Source organism: Typha angustifolia, chromosome 9, assembly GCF_048772165.1.
Source record: "Typha angustifolia cultivar Huaian chromosome 9, ASM4877216v1, whole genome shotgun sequence".
Taxonomy (NCBI): Eukaryota; Viridiplantae; Streptophyta; class Magnoliopsida; order Poales; family Typhaceae; genus Typha; species Typha angustifolia.
The window spans coordinates 11,149,772-11,166,942 of NC_133247.1; the positions used below are offsets into that span (position 1 = coordinate 11,149,772).

A 17,171-nucleotide genomic window follows, 5' to 3' on the forward strand; every position below is an offset into this window, starting at 1 on the left:
TAAACTTTCAAAATCTATGATATACAAGAATTCAATACGAACTACCAACTCCAAGTCAATAATAAATAAAAACCCAAAAGGATAATATTGGAAATCAATTTAACAACTAATGACTTCCCAAGTAAACTAAGTCAACAAATAGTGTTTAAATGGAAACAAAAATGACTGATACAACTGAAAGTAAAGACCAGATTCTAAGAGTAAGTAAAGTTCCAATGCACTACGCTTTAGTCATTACGCTGACCAGCATCTAAAATGTTAAAGAAAAAATATTATAAGCCAACAATTATAGCTCAGTAAGTAGAATCCAATATGTTGAAAGACGACCGCAGGTGGTAGACGGTTACTCCACCGCATAGCGTCTAGGCAGTAAACGAGCGCAAGGTGGACACTAAGGTGATCTAGCATTTTTAAAACATAAAAAATTAAAAATAATTATATATGATATATGATCAACATATGTAAAAATTTCAATAGTGCAATACACCAAAATACTCATGATCATAATTCCCAAAAAATAACAATTCCCAACTATAATAACAAATCTTTATATATCTACTACAATTACTAAAGGTAGAATTGGGCTTATCGAAGGCTAAAGGCCTAGCGCGATGCTTCTTGGACTTGGTCAAGCTGAAAACATCTAAATAAGAAAAAAGGATAACAACTCACTCCCACCCACCACGTGTCGCCCAATGACTATCAAATCTTTCCCCTCTTCCCTCACTTTCTTTTCCAATTCTCTTCTCAAATGAAACCAAATAGAGTAACAGGCACTCGGGAAAGCAAACAATGCTAGTAGCAGCATCCAATGACTAAAGACATCAAATCCATGATCCTCACAAGGGCCCCACCACACCCCAAACCGTCATCATCGCCATGCTCTTCCTTGTCGTAGCCTCCTCTTGACCCTCTTTGGCTTTGCCCTAATAGCGTCTTTTCGCTTAGTGTGGCGAATCGTCATGCACCGCTCACTGTTGTGCATCGCTTGCCGTCCACCTTTGAGAGAGGAGAGAGGAGAGAGATGAGGGATTGAGAGAGATTAAGGATTTCTCGTTCTAGAGATCAAATGGAGAAGGTTTTTTTGTTTTATTAACAAAACTGCTAAATAGATGAGCTAAGCATGCTCATAACTAGAATGATAAGGCACAAGTAATAGTAATGTGAATAATAAAATGATAAATAACATGTATTTAAACATGCGGAACTTCTCAATGAAAATTAAATAAGTCTCATTTGGGTATGTGCCATATGGATCTTTAGCAACTAGAGTTACCTCAAGATAACGCTCCAGTTAGGGTCACTAGAAGATGTCACTATATAATAAATGCACCCCCTATCTCTTTCATTAACCATTGAAAGAAATTAAAGTCGTCGTAAAAAGTCTTTCTATCTAATCTGGGAATGTTTCCTAATCCCTCTAAAATCACCTAAGAAAGTAATCACAGTGATCTAAAACAGGCTGGTCTCTGGACTACTAGGTAAACTTAAGTCACTTCAGAAAGTTATGGTGCGATTGATACCGAGACTGTTCTAAGTCATACAAGTCACAACTTAAGTTTTTCACTAGCTATTCATGATCATAATAATTACTATTTGCATGAAGAATAGCATCATAAATATTTGCACAAACATACAAAGATAACATGGCAGTGTAAAAGCACAGAATACTCACGAAATAAAATGTGAGTGAATTCACTTACCTGAGTCTAAGTGGAATAATTGAAATCTCCATCCAGGTATGAAGAAAAATTGCCACCTTTAATAATAAACAAATAGTATATTTTGATTTAACCGTAAATATGACTTCTAAAATTAAAACTAATTTAATTATAAAATTAGGTCCGATCAAGACTGAATAGTTGGGTTGGGCTGTAGATTGTGGCCCACCAATTGCAGTAATTTGGGTGAGCTGGGTTGCAGCTCCTGCAACCCATTTGATTAATTAGCATGGGCTGGGCCGAGGCCCAAACCCAATATTTCAAAATGGGTTGGGTTGCTCAGCCAATCCAAAGCATACAAAACTCTAAATGAAAATCTACTCAGGTTGAGCCCGACTCATCTTCCTCAAGGGATCACTATGAAGGGAGGGAAAACTATCAACAGTCCACATCGACTGTACCAATCGCTACTTGCTTGAGGTAGACGGAGGTTGGTCGGGTTGATCGATGATGAGAAGAGCTATCCATGGCCGTTGGCCATGGTGGTTAGCTATCTAACCAACAAGACTACAAGGGCAACCAGTCAACTACAAAAGATGGCAAAGGACTCTCACGAGAAGAGGAGTTCGTCTAGGAGGTCGCATGCAACAGGCGATAAAGGCAGTGGCAAGATGCAAGCCTAAAAGCTGACGGAAGTTGGATGGCGTAGCCTCCCTCGATCACTTATAGGAACCATTTGAAAGTATCCACAACACAAGGGTGACAACGGGAAGCTTCTCACACTAGAGCGGTGGCGACCCAAAGCGGTCAATTGGCGAATTTCACTGACGAAGCCACTAATGCCAAAAACAAAGGTATACACTATTTACTCTATTAAATTCAAATGAAATACATGGCATGGGAGAAGGGACCCATCGGTGAGTTGAGGGGTGCATTTCGATTGTTTCGGCGGTGTCTGGCGATTTGATCCCACAATGGATGCTCCAACAACGTCAAGAGAAGAAGAGAAGAAAAGGAAAGAGAGAAAAAAGAGAGAGAGAGAGAGAGAGATGATGACATGGGGAGGATAGGAATAGGGTTAGGGCTTTTATAGAGGAAATTTATAGGGTTTGAATTTGATTCGAAAATCCGATGACTCATCGAGAAAATCGAACCCGCTTCCCTTGTTGCGTAATGGGCAAGGAGAAGAGAAAGGAGGTTTACGTGCAACGAATGTGACCTTAAAAAAAATCGTTATTGTAATAACTGCTACTTCCACTTTATTGGATATACTCATTTGCTATTTTGTCTCTAAATCCTACACACTCACCTTAACATCCTCACCTTGACTATAACAAACATAATCATATGTTGCTTCCTTGTTGCCCCACATTTGATTTCATAAAGCATGGTTGGTCTTGCTATTGTCTAATGGACATTTCTCCATTGTATTCATTCCGCTAAATTGTCGATCCACGATATTGCAAAAATTTCCTCTAAGGTACTTTACCATCATGGATTATTTTTTCACCATCTTGATGTCTTAATTTACTGCAGTATACTTTCCACGTATTTTCTTAGCTGCACTTGTTTAAAAGCTTTATCCTCTTTAAGTTTCTTCTCCATGTACTACCTCAATATCCAAATCCTATCCTAAGATTATTGATTAAAACATCAAGGCATTATACAGGGGGTGTGTATTATCCATTGTTGAACTTTATTCTCAGGCAAAATAGAGTTTGTCAATGTTAATGTTCAGCTTATAATTAGGGAAGAAAGAGAGCAAGATAGAGGACATGTTTCATTTGTAATGCACAAGAATGGTCGTGCCTGTGGCACAACATGTGCCGTAGCAGTTGTCATCCATGCCGCAAGAGTAGAGGTTCTAACTTCGGCCCCGTGCAAGAGAGAGAGGAAAAGGGAAGGAGAAAGGGAGAGAGCGATTACCATGCTACCTTTGCCTACAGTCGTCGTCACTCTCCTTTCTCTCCTCATTGGTGTGCTAGGTTGGGGTATAGACCAGAGAAGACAATGGAAATGGCAACGGGTTGACAACAATATAGATACTTTTATCTTGGCCCATTAAGAGCTTTGAAAAGCTCGCTTTCAACCTCCGTTAGGGCGGGAGAGAGAGAGAGAGAGAGAGAGAGAGAGATGAGGCAAGGAGGAGAGAGGAGGGCGACAGCTTCACAGCAATGTTGTCCGTCATTACTCACTTCCTTCGTGTGCTTTGCTTGATGCTAAGAGGTGATAGGAGGGGTGTCATGCAGCACCCTTGTGCCACATATTGATACTACACTGACATGACCATTCTTGGTATGTATAACAAAAAGAAAACTTAACCTAATTTATGATATCTAGATGTAAGTGTTTCAATAAAATTTGTTGGTCTATTATTTTACAATGGAATAACGTATGAACTATTATGAAATGTACCTTACAGTTCTATATTTCAATTGGTAGTTGATCATAGAAAGTTCTGTAATAGAATTATATAAATATATTAGAGTGGTGCTTGGTGCAGCGGTTGACAAAGCCAAGTGACAACTCTTGTCCTTGCTTGATCCTCCTTTGCCAAAATAGGGAACAAGCTTAGGATGAAGCTAATAGTAGCAAGCGACAAGATGACCAGGATGATCACAATGAGTGCACATAGGACGCGATAAGTGATGATCTCGTCCAGGCACATAAGTGACGCAAGTAGCAGTCAATATCAGGTGTGACTGGTATAGAAGCAAGAGCAACACCAAGCACTCTCCATGGCAACAGAAAGCGATATAGTGGTGATTTGTTGAGAGGGCAAGAGACGCTGCCTAAGCTCCTCAACCTATAGCTCGACTATGGTACTGTCCAGGCTCGAGAGAGTAGAGCGATGCAATAGATGACGAGTCAGATCCCTAAATTCCAAACGAACGGCATTTAGGAAATCCATCAGATGATCCTCGTCATGGTGGCGCTGAGCAGACATCGAGTCAGAGGAGCAGAGACTAGGCTCCATTGATGTAAGCTTACACCATATGTCAGTCATGCATCTAACCTCTTGAGTATCACGACGAAGCTGAAAGCGACGCATCAGACTCGATTGAACGAATCAACGACTGAGATGGGCCCAGATGACCTGAGAAGAAGTCGAGGTCTAGAGTTAAGATCGAAACGATTGATCAACCTACAAGATGATGTTGGTGCAAATCTCCATGTCACATAGGGACCTGCTCATCATATATGGAGACGGAACCTCCGACTGAACAACCTTGAGTGTGTCAGACTCAATAGAGGCCACAGTGGTGGTCTGGATGATAGTGCGTGGGGGAGCATACCCCGCAAAGATGCCATTGATATGCTATAGAAGACGTTGCCATGGAGGACTATCTCAATGGAAGAGGCCCATGTGATCCAATCCCGCTCAATGACAAGTAGAAACTCGACTAATGATATGCTCTCACAACCGAATGGAACATAAGATGCCATTAGAAAGGACGGCAATCTATCATACACCTTGAGAGCGATTCAAGATTTTCTCACTTTAGTCCACTCAAGCCTTTCGTCGAGTAGCTGATGAGTGGAACTTTTGAACAGTGCAGCAGAAAAAGAGAGTTGTGAATACAGTGAAATTTCGTCAAACATATGGTGGGTAGTTGCTGGTGGGCACAGTGCTGCTGCTGTCAGAATTGAAGAGATGAGACCGTGGTGGCATGATCAAGAACAACAGCCTGCAAAGGATTGCTACGCTGCTGCTGCTGAACGAAAAGAGGGTGGAGACCGGTGGCTGTGCTGCTGCTGCTGCTCCAGAGGCTACAGCTTTGCTGTGGCAGTTGCTGCTGCACTTGTAGGGAACTAGCGCCGAGGAAGAGGAAGACGACGGGATGACCAAGCTCAAGGAGGCCGAAACGCACACAGCTGTTGCAACTGCTGCATCTGCAGCGGAGGTGGAGGTGGAGGTTGCGGCTGCTGCAGCAGTGGCTGCTGTAGTGGCAGCAAGCTCGAGGAGTGAGGGGGCAGCTCTCGAGCTTGACAATGGTGGAAAAAAAGATCAAAGAGGGAGATGGAGAGAGAGACTATTGAAGAATGAGAGATCCAACTTAAAATGTCCCTCGAGATCGGAAAACTCTGATACCATGAAACGATAATAGGTTTACTTTATACAAAGTCACCATGAAATAAGATAAATAAATAAAATATAAATCTAATAACTCTAATAAGTATTAGAGCAGAGAAAGATAAATTTCTGACAAGAAAGAAAAATTAGAGAAATATATCAAAGTTTGTGATGGAAAGAGAGGTAGAAGAAGAGAAAGGAGCAAGATAAGGCAATCAAATCTGACTCTGAACCAACTCCTTAATTTTTCCATATCTAAGTTTAAGTCTTGGAAAATGTTGGCAACTACTAATAGATTGACTAATTAACTAACTTTGTTGTGAATCTAGTTACGACTGTTTGAATCAAAGATAAATAGATAATAGACTGAATAATGCCCAAAGTTATACCAAGTCACCAACTGAATTTAACTCTAGAAAAAGGAAAAGAACACCATCTAAAAGATTACTTTTGATGTTATAGGCTTATAGGTACAATTTTATGTAACATAGATTTCCTTCTTTTAGTTGAACTAATAATATCTAGTGTGTTCTCTTTCTAATCTGAGTATACCACAGGTAAGGGGTATGGACAAGGGGCTAGCCCTCTCCTTAGTACTGGGGACATCTGGTCCATCCAACCACAAACTACTAGGGCACTTGTCTGTCTCATACACGGGCCACATAGTCTATTACTAAAAATATTGTTTCATGCACATAAGGGAAATTAAGACTGAGAATGTCTCATAACTCCATGAGATCCCTAACCAATTGTATTGTGTATGGACCGGTACTATTGGAAAACTAATAATAAGACTATAATATTAGCACTTTAGAAATGGTAATACCTAATTTGAGGCATCATTATATGCTTTTGTGCAATATCCCTGAAATTAAACTCACTTTTTTAGACAAATAGCAAATCTTTGATATATTTGATTTACATGACTCTGTTTAAATACCCTAACATAGCTGATGTTATGCAGGCTCATGGTTGCAAGCATAAAAACAAGTCGTTGGAGGATATTGTGCATTCAACTAGGAAGAAGAATGCAGAGCTAATAGGCTTTGATGAAGATCCCATTGTAATACAGAATGATAACTCCATTCATATTGAGAAGCTACAGATCCAGGAAAAAGAAGAGAATAACTTCTCTCTCCGATGGACCAATGCAGCTTGTTTGTCTTCCAACTGTAAAGCCTCTGTTTCTTCAAGAACTGGTGGGAGTTGTAAGGTTGACAACAGCAAGATCAGCATCGGAAGCAACGACCAACATGAACTAGTCATACACCAATATGATCTTTCTAATGGGGTGGCAACGGATAGCAAACTAAATGGGATCACTAGTATGTTAATTCTTACCCCTGATGATCTTATGAATAAAATAGTGAGAGTTTATGTTGAAAAGAATGGCAATTCATAAACATAGTAGTTGATAATGTTACTTTTACTGAATAGGTTCTGTGGATCACAAAATGGCAAGGTCGTGCCTACTTGAATTCTGTGCTGCCAATTATTGGAGTCCTCCTTTTTTTGAATGCTGTAAAGATGAAGGACCAAGCCACCTAAGAATGTAAGCTTTATACTTGCTGATGTTCCATAAAAAGCTAATTCTCAAGACTCGGATTATTGTAGTTTGAGTTACAACTCCAGTCAGAAAGGAGCTAGTATATTGAAAGAAAGTAATGCTGGACGCTATTTAATAATATACGTGTTGTCAGTATCAATGCTGAATAGAAACTGTGATAAACAATCCTCCGTCTGTCTGCTATGCCTTGATATTAGAGTGATGGTAGTGGTAATAACCCTGATAAATGCTAACAATCCATGATAAGTTATCGTGCCATTGGCACAAATAGATTGTAAGTAAGCATATCCTAGTTAAATTGCATACTATCTGTACCAATTAGGTTCTGTCTGAACATTTGCAATGTCTGATGTCCTATGTAGATCTGGGGGTTTCTTCACCAAATTCACCATACACCTCAGCAAAATTTATTTTTCATCTATCTGATATATTACTGTTTCTCTTTTGTATATGCAGGTTCACTTACAAGGTTATTGTGCACATCAAAGGAGTTACATCAACTTGTTTGGAGTGCTACAGTGAACCTAAGCTGCAAAAGAGAGCTGCACAAGAACATGCCGCAGAAGGGGCCTTGTGGTATCTCAAACAACTAGGTTACCCTACCTAAACCTTAAGATCCATTTACCACCACACCATAATTTTCTCCCCTACTTTAGGAGTAACTTTGATTCTCCTTTTACCATAAATAGCACATCTATCAGTTTGGTTGTATGCAAGGGCTAACCTAGTTAGGCTGGACTAGACCTTTTCTAGCAGCCTCATTTATCTTCCTCATGGGACGTAATTTTAGGTTCACAAAGTCTAGTCAACTAGCCCAATATGCATAGAAAAGAATTGTACATAACAAACCTCATATGTAGAGTGAGGTCTTTTGTTTTTGTGTATGTCTGTTCTTATTTTCTCTTCTTAGATCAGTGGGGAAGATCCCCACCTATTTCTCTTGTATAGCTGAGGAAAACATCTAGTTGGATACAATCTTAAGCACCTCTACTTTCTTCTTGAAAAATTGTCTTTCTCAATAGTGAAACTATTTCAGCAAACAATTTGGTCATGTCAGGATAAATGTACAGTGAAATATACTAGTTAGGTTGTGTTTACTTGTGTAATAAGGGTAGAGTAGGCATAACTATTCTAATTTTTAATATTAGAAGAAGAGAGCTAATATTAGTATAAACTATTCTAATGTTTAGCTCAATATTAGTATAAGGAATAATAATTATTTAATGTGACACAAAGTTAATACAAAAGTATTGGGAATTAGTGATGTTTTAAACCAAATAATAAAAATACCATTGAGCCATCGGGAAATAATATTTTCAAAACTTCCCTGCATTATACGACACTGTGTAGGTACAAGAGTTATAACCACGGGGTGTGTAGGGTAATACCTCACATTGTGTGGGTATATAGGGCTACCTGTAGAGAGGAGAGAGAGAGACAAGGTATATGATTACAGTAATTATGTGTTGTGATCTCAAAGAGTAAAATGGTAATCTTGAGTTATTAATAAATAGATTTTAGAAAGTTGTATGGAATAAGATGAGAAAAAAATGTTGAATTAGTAATCTAAAATAAAGTAAAATGTCTAGTTACTACATCATGGTCCTATTCCACAAACGAACTAGACTAAAAGATGAGTAAATGGCTTAGAGCATCTTCAATTTGGAGCCCAAAAATTCTAAATATGGAGCCAATATGAAACTAAGAACTCAGTGCACTTCAACGCAGTGGGCTCCATATTTATTAAAATAATAATGTAATAATATATATATATATTATCTATTTTAAATTATTTAATAGATCATCTTAGTGTTATTATTTTTTAATAAAAATTTATAGTTGAAAAACTTTCAGCAAGATCTTTAAAATAAGACTAATATCCCATAGTTTTAGAAGTAATTTTAAATTACTAATTTTTTAATTAAACGCATCGAAATTATATTACATTGAATAAACATTGAAATAAGAATTATATATTATTAACTAAAAATATCAAAATTATATTACACAAAATAAGTAGAAATTAACATTTAATAATACAAATAATAGATATTTAATGTAATTTTTATTTGATGTATTTCATATCTAATGTATTTTAATATTTCATACTTACATTGGAAAATTATTTTGAGTAATTATATTTTAGAACACATTGATTTTAAATAATAATAAAATAGTTATTTTATAAATAATAAAATATTAGACTCATTTTTATAAATAATAAAAAACTTAAATTTTAAATTAACTTAAAAATAATTTAATATTAGACTTATTTTAAATGTCTTGATGAGAACTTTTCAATAGTATTATTTTTGTTAAAAATTAATTATATACTCAGTTTAATCAACTAAATTATTTAATAAAGGATACAGATAAAATTAATATTATTGAATGCAATACAGGTAAATTTGGAATTTTAGAAAACTTCAAAAAAATACAGTCTTGGTTGGGTCCGATTAAAGTTGCTCTTTCGATATCACATAAATTTCCCTATTTTTGCTTTGGATCTAGCTCCATAACTATCTTAACCTCGTTCTTCGTGAGAAATTTTTTTTAAATTATTTAATAAAGGATACAGATAAAATTAATATTATTGAATGCAATACATGCAAATTTGAAATTTTAAAAAACTTTAAAAAAAATACAGCCTTGGTGGGGCTCCAAATTTCAAATTTGGAATCCGATTAGAGTTGCTCGTAAAATATCACTTAAATTTCCCTATTTTTGCTTTGGATCTAGCTGCATAACTATCTTAACCTCATTCTTCCTGAGAAAGTTCTCGTGAATATTAAATTTTGTTTGATCTTTGTCATATCTCCAAAAAAAGTATGTTGCAAATTCTGTTTGGTTGGTGCTCTTGCCTCTTCTCAAAACCTAATTGTTTATGCATCAAAGATCAGGCATGATTCATACTTTTGCCCTACTGGACTGAAATATTTTCCTTTTGACTTCTGGTTAATAAAAATATGGTTGTACCCAACTACATTAAGAAAGATTAGAATGTACAAGGAGAAAAGAGGGCGAACCAAGAGTTACAATTGACAAAGAGCATAGCAGGCTTCAAAGCAAAAGGGTGTTCCCAAATCCCAACAAAGAAGCCTGTGGCAGTCAACGCTGCAAAATTAAATATTTTGTTGTTTCTCAAGAAGTTAGATAAATAGTTGTATAAGGATTAAGGATTTCATAAACTCACTTCAAAGAAAATGTGGTTGATGATTTCTGATTGATATGGTTGATATCATTTATCTGATCTTTGTATTTTACTTTTAATGTTCCAAATTTATTATGCTATTAGTTTTCTTAGAAAAACTTTCAAAATGCCTCTTCCTATAATTATCAGTTATATTTCTTTTCTATTAAAAAATTAAAACATATGAGTGTCACTTAATCAAGCTTCGACTCTTTAGAGATCATTTTATTTTTATTTTTTGGATAGAAAGAGAGTAAAGTAGAGAATAAAATAGTTCGTTAAAATAGCTAAGAAATAATTATACTTAGATTCTCTTAACTATCGTCAATTATTTCATAATTATACTTAGAAATAATTATACTTAATTTTTCTTTTTCTTTTTGTGATATATTAACCTCCGTTTTTAACTATGGAAGAAAAGCTTAGGAATACCTTTATTTAATTAACAATTAGCTTTTTTAATTAAAAATAATAATATGTGAGTGCTATGTGATCAATTTTGGGTATTTAAGAGATGATTTTACTCTTATTTAGAAAAAAGAAGCAACGGTAAAATAGCTATTTAACGCTTTAATTATATCGAGATTATTTATTGTTTAGGGGTTAAGTTATAAAAACATTAAAATAAGAGAGTGTATGTGAAAAATGAGCAGTAGTTGAGGGGTTTTATTATAATTATCTCTAAAATAAAACACCCAGTCGAACGTTAGACGATTTTCCTCTTTTCCTAATTCTTTCAAACGGCTCTCCTCCGTAATTTTGAATTTCCCGTCCATTTGAGTCGAATCTGGCGCCTATAAATAAGTCCTCTCCTCTCTTCCTTAATTCGTATCTCTCTTCTCTCCTTTCTTTTTCGTCTCTTCCTCAATTCAGATTCCTCGCTCTCCGGCTCCGTGAGATCATCGTAAACCCTAGAATTCCAAGCAATTCTGATCTGTCCTGCGCTCTTTTTGAGATAGAGGACCGCGATTCGAGCGGTGGTGGTGGTGGTGGTGGTGGTGGAGGAGGAGGAGGAGGGGGTAAATCTCTTCAGCCTCTACATCTACGAACGATTCTGGTCTTCCTCACCCTTTCTCTTTCTCTTAGTCTTAGTCTCAATTGGTCTTTAGATTCGAAATTAAAATATGTTCTACGTTTGTTCGTTATTTATCGTTTCCCCCCCTCTCTCCTGTGATTTGGATCAAGATGGATTTTCAACATTTTTAGAAATAATTCTTGATCATTTAATCGGGTCTTAGGGATTCGTTCAATCCTCCTTGAATTTAGTTTCTGTTTTCGATTTAAATTTGGAATTTATTGTGTTAATTGTCCATTCTAATTTGTTTTTTTAGTCTGGCTCTCTCTCTTGATATTTCCCCAATTCTTATTTCATTTCCATCTCACCTGCAAACTCTGCATTCCAAGATTCTTCATCGAGGAGGATACCCTAATTCCTGAAGCCTCTCTTTGAGAGTCTTTCTATCATCGGTTTTATTAGGGGCAAGATTGCTTTCCTCACGCTTTATAATTCATATTTCGTGAATTGGATTTTAACAGTTTTGTATCATTCTTTTTTATCTCCTCCATAATTTGACCTTAAAGTTAGTCAGATAATTGCCCCAAATTTCTCTAACGTACAACTGCTATATCTGATGGTCTATATAAGGAATACTTTGTAGTACCATGCTCTAATTAAGGCAAACTAAGTATTTGATAATTCCCTGTGCTGCGTTCATTACCATTCGTTGTAGTTATAAGAAAATTAAAGCTCTAGTCCATAATGACTCCCTGCTTTCTGAATCTCTCAGGTGAAAAAACTAGAAATCAGAACTTGTAAGTTATCGGCATGATTGGATGGCTTTCACTTTCAATTTGGATTTTTCTTGTTCTACCATCTTTTATTTTTTCTTAGTAACAAAAAAAAAGTGATGAAGGTTTTCACTTTTCAGTGACGATCAAAAGAAGTAAGGCGTTAGATGTTCTTTACTGAATCAGATCCGGAGGAGATGAAGGAAACATTCCGTCATCTCTGTACTAAATTACTCTAATGCTTTTTCTGTCTTTATAGCAGCACTTGTGTTGATCTGATCATCCCTCTCTAGGCACGTATTGTTGTGATGTATGATGAAATCTACCTGAGGATCATCGTTACCAAAACCTTATGAAGTTTTCCTCCTCAATGGGAAGGTACATTTCTTGCAATATTGCCTTTTTCTGTTTCTATTGTATTATCATTCATCAGACAACCAAACTAGTGGACAAGGTTGTTATTTAATAAATGATGATAGTTATCATGTTTCTTAGAAGGTGGCAAGATAGCAATATGCTCTTTGTTTCTCCCCTGTCTAAATCTTAGGTCTTAAAGTCATTAAAAGAGATCACTTTTAAGGCACAAAGACTTGCTCCTTCTAGCTAGTTTGCTCTTCTATTTATGTTTTACAATTTTAAATTTGTTTATTGATTATTTAGCTTATGTGAACTACTGCGAGGATTGTTTACTAGTTTTGAGTAAGGATTACTTACCTAATTGAGTCTTTAAAAGCTAAAACTGCAAGTATTATTTAGGTCTATAGCACTTTGAGGGCAAGGATTTAACTTAGGTCTTAGATGTCTATATTTCTTTGATATCTTTAGTTCAAAATAGGAACTCCTATGAATGTAACAAATTACTTGCTTTATATATATTAAGGAGTATGTATGGATAAGTTATATTAGTTTGAGTCTCCAATGTGGTGCAGATTGCTTTACGTTGTCAGATAGTGAGGAACATAATAATCAGGATATGTTAGGTTGTTTATATGTGCATGTTGATTTCGAAACTTGCATTTTTGAATAGTGTAGTCTATTTCAACATCTTTATCCGTGCTAATATTTTGAAATATTTTTGATATCTTTGTCTTTCATGATTACAACCACCTCTGTTTAGTGTAAATTAATATAGCATTGCATAAAAATGTATGTATATAGCATATGTAGTTACACAATTATTCGTGTATTAATTCTTGATATGAAAATGTTAAAAAAGAGTGATATATCTCCCTATTTTCTCCTTCTAGAGTAAAACCTTTCTTTTCTAAGATATATTAATACTAGCATACAAATGTATATATACCACATATACAGTGACAGTAACGGTACATATCAAAATATTATACTTTATTATTTCAACTTCAACAAGTTATATAGTAAACACTTTTTAAATCTTTTGGTTGATGAAAAATGGGAACCTTAATTTCATTTTGGTGGAATGGTATGGTCCCACTCTAATGAGCAAATAAATTAAGCGGTGACAAAACATTAGCCGTCTTTTTTAACTCTTAAGAAAGAGAATTATTATCTGCTGTCTTCTTAAGAAAGAGAATGGATATTATCTGCTAATGGGGCACCACAGTCCGATAACAAAGAATAACTTTGGTAATTTTATTCACTATCCTTGAATCAACTGCATATAAGCTGGGATAGTCAAAATTCATTTATCAAGTTATAGGCTTATAGCGTTCAAATAATGATGTAGGCAGAGTAATCATAAGGCTTAAGAGTGTGAGCTAATAGCTATTGATTGGATAGATACATAGAGTAATGGTTGAATAATTAGTCAAGCCTCTTATGCCATAATTATGTTGCAAGATATAGTATTGGATCAGTTTAACACAATTTGTTACTAGGTTTATACTTTTGTAGTTTTGTGCATTGTCCTTGGAAACAACTGCATTTAGGCGATCTTATTGATGATATTGGCATTATGTATTGATTAGTTTTTTCATTCAGAAGGGCTGATGTTATATGCTAGAGGCAATATATTTGTGTGTGGGAACAAACTAAAGCAGGAAATTGCATGTACTTTTGCTTCGGTTAAATAACTTTTGTTGTAAGCTGTCTTCTTGCACAATAGATTATATGTGTCGTCCATCTGACTAAGCCACTTAAAATTTTTAATGATTAGTATATTGCTTCAAAGCATATCTGCTATCTACAAGGAAAATTTTGAGTATCAAGCTCTAATTAATGCAAAATAACTTGTGTTTCTTATTCTTTGTCCGCAATCAGTATCACTTGTTGCAGATTTTCAGTAAGTTCAAGCTCTAGCCTACAATAATGCCCTATGTCTCTCTCTCTCTGGAGATCACAGAGACTCGAAAGTTATTGGAATTATCTATTGCCTTTATTTCACCAACCTAGAGTCTTAGACTCATCTTGTTCTACCATCTTTTATTTTTTTATCAGCAATGAAAAGGTATGCAGTATTCTAATGTACAAGTAGTTGTTACAAATGTAAGCAACTAAGTACATATTTTCTCCTATAACTCATAACTGATGCATTTTTTTAGTGACAATCGGAAAACATGTCACACATCGGCAGTCATTCACTGAATCAGATGTGGAAGGACTGCAGGTTCCAAGTTTGTTTCTGTACTAGGGTATTCCTCACCCTCTCTCTTTCTAGGGTCAGTCAAATCGTCCGCAGGTACATAAACTATTTTCTTCACATGGCAAGCCAGAAGAAAACCTGCATCTAATTGGAATTCTCACTATTTCTTAGATTCATGGATCAAATTCGATTCACAAAAAGGCCGGGACGCTGGCTCCCGCAGAGGGAAGCCCAACGAATGTCAGATGCAAAGCCCTTAGTCTTAGTCTCAGTTGGTCTTTAGGTTCGAAATTGAAATTTATTCTATGTTTTCTCGTTATTTGTCGTTTCTCCCTCTCTTGTGATTTGGGTCATGATGGATTTTCAACATTTTGAGAAATAATTCTTGATCATTTCATTGGATCTTAGGGATTCGTTCAATCCTCCTTGGATTAAGTTTCTGTTTTTGATTTAAATTTGGAATTTATTGTGTTCATTGTCCATTCTAATTTGTTTTTTTTAGTCTGGCTCTCTATCTTGATATTTCCCCAATTCTTATTTCATTTCCATCTCACCTGCAAAGTCTACACTCCAAGATTCTTCATCAAGGAGGATACCCTAATTCCTGAAGCCTCTCTCTGAGAGAGAGTCTTGCTATCATCGGTTATATTAGGGCCAAGATTGCTTTCCTCACGCTTTATAATTCATATTTTCGTGAATTGGATTTTAACAGTTTTGTATCATTCTTTTTTATCTCCTCCTTAATTTGACCTTAAAGTTAGTCAGATAATTGCCCCTAAATTTCTGTAATATACAACTGCAATATGTGATGGTCTATATAAGGAATACTTTGTAGTACCATGCTCTAATTAAGGCAAACTAAGTATTTGATAATTCCCTGTGCTGCGTTCATTACCATTCGTTGTAGTTATAAGAAAATTAAAGCTCTAGTCCATAATGACTCCCTGCTTTCTGAATCTCTCAGGTGAAAAAACTAGAAATCAGAACTTGTAAGTTATCGGCATGATTGGATGGCTTTCACTTTCAATTTGGATTTTTCTTGTTCTACCATCTTTTATTTTTTCTTAGTAACAAAAATAAAGTGATGAAGGTTTTCACTTTTCAGTGACGATCAAAAGAAGTAAGGCGTTAGATGTTCTTTACTGAATCAGATCCGGAGGAGATGAAGGAAACATTCCGTCATCTCTGTACTAAATTACTCTAATGCTTTTTCTGTCTTTATAGCAGCACTTGTGTTGATCTGATCATCCCTCTCTAGGCACGTATTGTTGTGATGTATGATGAAATCTACCTGAGGATCATCGTTACCAAAACCTTATGAAGTTTTCCTCCTCAATGGGAAGGTACATTTCTTGCAATATTGCCTTTTTCTGTTTCTATTGTATTATCATTCATCAGAACTAGTGGACAACCAACATCTCCCATGTTGGAAGCAAGGTTGTTATTTAATAAATGATGATAGTTATCATGTTTCTTAGAAGGTGGCAAGATAACAATATGCTCTTTGTTTCTCCCCTGTCTAAATATGTCTTATGTCTTATGTCTTAAAGTTATTAAAAGAGATCACTTTTCAGGCACAGAGACTTGTTCCTTCTAGCTAGTTTACTCTTCTATTTATGTTTTACAATTTTAAATTTGTTTATTGATTATTTTTGCTTATGTGAACTACTGCGAGGATTGTTTACTAGTTGTGAGTAAGGATTACTTACCTAATTGTGAGTTTGAAAGTTAAAACTGCAAGTATTATTTAGGTCTATAGCACTTTGAGGGCAAGGATTTAACTTAGGTCTTAGATGTCTATATTTCATTGATCTCTTTAGTTCAAAATAGGAACTCCTATGAATGTAACAAATTACTTGCTTTATATATATTAAGGCCTATGTATGGATAAGTTATATTAGTTTGAGTCCAATGTGGTGCAGATTGATATATGTTGTCAGATATTGAGGAACGTAATAATCAGGATATGTTAGGATATGTTAGGATATTTATATGTGTATGTTGATTTCGAAACTTGCATTTTTGAATAGTGTAGTCTTTTTCAACATTTTTATCTGTGCTATTATTATGAAAAAATTTTATTGTCTTTGTCTTTCATGATTACAACTTCCTCTGTTTATTGTAAATTAATATAGCATTGCATACAAATGTATGTATATAGCATGTAGTTACACAATTATTTGTGTATTAATTCTTGATATGAAAATGTTAAAAAAGAGTGATACATCTCCCTATTTTCTCCTTCTAGAGTAAAAGCTTTCTTTTCTAAAATATATTAATACTAGCATACAAATGTATATATTCCACATATGCAGTGACAGTGAAGGTAC

The 17,171-nt window shown here is 35.4% G+C and overlaps 1 protein-coding gene across 3 annotated transcripts in view; it reads left to right on the forward strand.

Annotated features, from left to right (window-relative positions):
- LOC140766796 (endoribonuclease Dicer homolog 4-like) overlaps positions 1 to 8,343 on the forward strand; it is a 71,861-nt gene extending 63,518 nt beyond the window's left edge. For all 3 annotated transcript variants that reach the window (XM_073106446.1, XM_073106447.1, XM_073106448.1), the window contains 3 exons: positions 6,701 to 7,061; positions 7,174 to 7,288; positions 7,760 to 8,343. In XM_073106446.1, the coding sequence (XP_072962547.1) occupies positions 6,701 to 7,061; positions 7,174 to 7,288; positions 7,760 to 7,910 (627 nt within the window). In that variant the 3' untranslated portion in view covers positions 7,911 to 8,343. The remainder of the gene's footprint in view (positions 1 to 6,700; positions 7,062 to 7,173; positions 7,289 to 7,759) is intronic.
- The last annotated feature ends 8,828 nt before the right edge of the window (positions 8,344 to 17,171 follow it).